We start from the raw sequence: 2,776 nt of genomic DNA on the forward strand, positions 1-2,776 counted from the left end.
TCCCTACTTTCCCTTAATTGTGCATAAAACACAATAAAACTCATTATCAACAATTAAAAATCTAATAAACATAAGCAGCAATATTTCTGTCTGCTTGTCTGAATAAACAACGCAGCACGCTGCGGTTACAGGTTGCTGTTGCACAAACACCATTGGTTCTAATTAAAAGGGGGTAAAGCTCCGAGGCTTATTATTGTTGGACAGGATTCATGTGATGGGATAAAGCTTGTTGTTCCAATCATGTTGTTGTTTTGTTCACTTAATTGTGCGCATACAATAGTCTGCTTTCACCCACATGACCTGCGCGCACTTTTTTGACCACGACCTTTGAATCATTGCAATTAAAATAAATAAAATAAATGTGTGTTTTCATACAAAGCGGGACGTGCCGTGGGCCGCGAGTTGGAGACCATGCAGAAAGTTGCTGCTGTTTTAAAATCAAACTACTTGAGACGCGACAGCGCAAAGAAACAACTGGTCTAACTGACGAATCCAAGGAATATCTGCATGTGTGTGTGTGTTTCTAATTAGAGCCTGGTGTTCAAGGTCACACCCGGCATGTGCAGGTAGCGCTGTTTACACTGATCACTACCACTCAGCTGTGTGTGTGTGTGTGTGTGTGTGTGTGTGTGTGGACAGGAGATGAGAACAGGCAGCCCGTGATGGGGTGTGTCTGGGAGAAGAAAGCCTGTTTAATTAGTGCGGTTGCTTAATGAGAGCTCCTTGGAGAGAGATCAGACTGACCAGCCAGGAACAACAGATTAAGAGCAACAGGAGGGGAGGGAGGGAGGGAAGGAGGGAGTGAGGGAGGGAAGGAGGGAGGATGGAAGGAGGGTGAGATACAGTGACAAGAATATAACGTTGGATTATTCTAGAAATGACAAAAAGAGAAAACAAACAGCACTGAAGGACATCATTTTCCTGTGTGTTCATTTACGGATTAATTGTTTTGTTTATGTAAAACTAAAGACTATTCCATTCCATATAGGCTTATACACTCAACACATAAACATGGAAAATAATGTGAAGGTGTGCAAATCTGCAAAAAAATACAAATTAAAAAATCCCAGAATTTGTGACTATTCACTGACAAATACTGCATAATGGAGTCACTGATATGTGTGAGATAAGAACGTCAGCAGCTGGGGCCACATCTGCAAATGAAGCAGTGCATAGGAAGATAACAATGGACGTCCACTGATTAAATGACAAACTACGGACAAATGAGCAGAGACAATGATAAGAAACACATGAAACGAATGAAAAGACTGAGGCATGGAGAAGATGCAGCAACTGTGAGTGACTGGATGACTTATTTGAGGGAATTGAAGTAAATGAAAACGGGGGGATGAAGACGTAGAAGAAAGAAACTACACAGCAAGTGAAGTTCAACGTGGGGCCAGTTGCATATATGTGCACACGTGAGCGCCGCACCACCACGGCTCTGAGATGATCTATACATCACTGTGCTACACATGTCTTCATTATCCCTGATCATAAATAAATCACTACAGGATTTTCTACCAATGCGGAGGAAAAAAAAAAGGCCTGAAGACACAAAGGCCTGAATAATAGATGATGCCATGTCTTCTGGACAGCAGATTAGCGGATTAAAAAAAGAGGATGTTTGTGTGTGTGCGTCCGTTCATCGATGGGAAGTCCAGGAGTAGCTAAAGGCCAACTGAAGAGTGATAGCCTTCTAATTAACTTCATTATCTGGTTGCCCATCGCTAATGTGCAACTGATTAAAGCGCAGAGTTGTGGAATTGTCAAGAAAAGAAAAACGGGGGGAAGAGGGATGGGAGACGGGGAATTAACTCTAAAAGGGAGATAAGAAATGAGAAGAGGTAACGAAAGAATGGAAGGATGGCTGAAGGAAGTAGAGAAACCAGAGAGCAAATCACAAGATATCAAAAAAAAGGTTCAAGTGAAGCGATAAGAGCAAAATTATGGATGTGCTGGAGAAAGAAGAAGAGATAGCAGCAGCAGAGAGTTGGAGATGAGAGAGGAGGATGCTGGAGAGGGAGATGAAATGAGATGCAAGGCTGAGAAAGGAGCTGAGGAGAGGAACAGAACAATAGGGAGGAGAGAGAGGAGAGGAGAGGAGAGGCGAGGAAAGAAACAGAAGAAAGGAGAAGGGATGAGCGGGGAATTGGCATTTTACCTTAACCGTCATCTCGGCAACAAAGATGGCAGTAAAGATGTAGTTGGAAATGGTGAGAAACAGTCTTTCCTGTAACAAAAGGAGAGAGGACACAAAGAATTAAGGAACAACACTTGGTGGAGGCAGAGAAGGATTAAAGGAGACAAATCCAAGTCTGAGAACAGAACTCTGACTTGGCTTCAGTCAGAAGCATTAAAGGCAGAATATGAGAATCAGGATCTTTTTTTTTTTTTTTTGCTCCTTTGCAGTCCGAAGTTCACTTTGTCAGTGTTTTTCGATTAAATTAAAATTAGATCTTGTTGCTAAATTAAAACGCCAAAAAAGAAAGAGTCATTGCGCTTTAATTTGAACGCTTCAATTTGACTTGCTTCGGAAAGTGCTTATTACGCAATAACTCCGTCGTGCTTGATTGCGCTGGAGTGGCTCGACGCCAGAACACAGCGAGAGCGTGAAGAAAGTGCCATTTCAGAGTAAATTCTTATTTATTTAGGTAATTGCCAGCTGTCAAAGCGGCAGTAAAGAGTGATTTCTCATGATTATTACCACATTAACCATTGCTGTACAGTTTTCCGTACGAGGATCAATAAAGTTCGTCACGTGAGTAAACCTGGA

General features: G+C 42.0%; 1 protein-coding gene across 1 annotated transcript in view; it reads right to left on the minus strand.

Moving 5' to 3' along the window:
* Positions 1-2,776, minus strand: part of LOC103356706 (voltage-dependent T-type calcium channel subunit alpha-1I-like) — a gene marked incomplete at its 3' end in the record, with an annotated part of 216,005 nt that overhangs the window by 39,601 nt on the left and 173,628 nt on the right. Inside the window, exons 19-20 of the mRNA XM_008280954.1 lie at positions 2,338-2,341; positions 2,165-2,233 (exon numbers count right to left, since the gene is read on the minus strand). Of these exons, the coding sequence (XP_008279176.1) occupies positions 2,165-2,233; positions 2,338-2,341 (73 nt within the window). The remainder of the gene's footprint in view (positions 1-2,164; positions 2,234-2,337; positions 2,342-2,776) is intronic.

The sequence above is a fragment of the Stegastes partitus genome, unplaced genomic scaffold, assembly GCF_000690725.1.
Source record: "Stegastes partitus isolate 25-593 unplaced genomic scaffold, Stegastes_partitus-1.0.2 Scaffold215, whole genome shotgun sequence".
NCBI classification, from domain to species: domain Eukaryota; kingdom Metazoa; phylum Chordata; class Actinopteri; family Pomacentridae; genus Stegastes; species Stegastes partitus.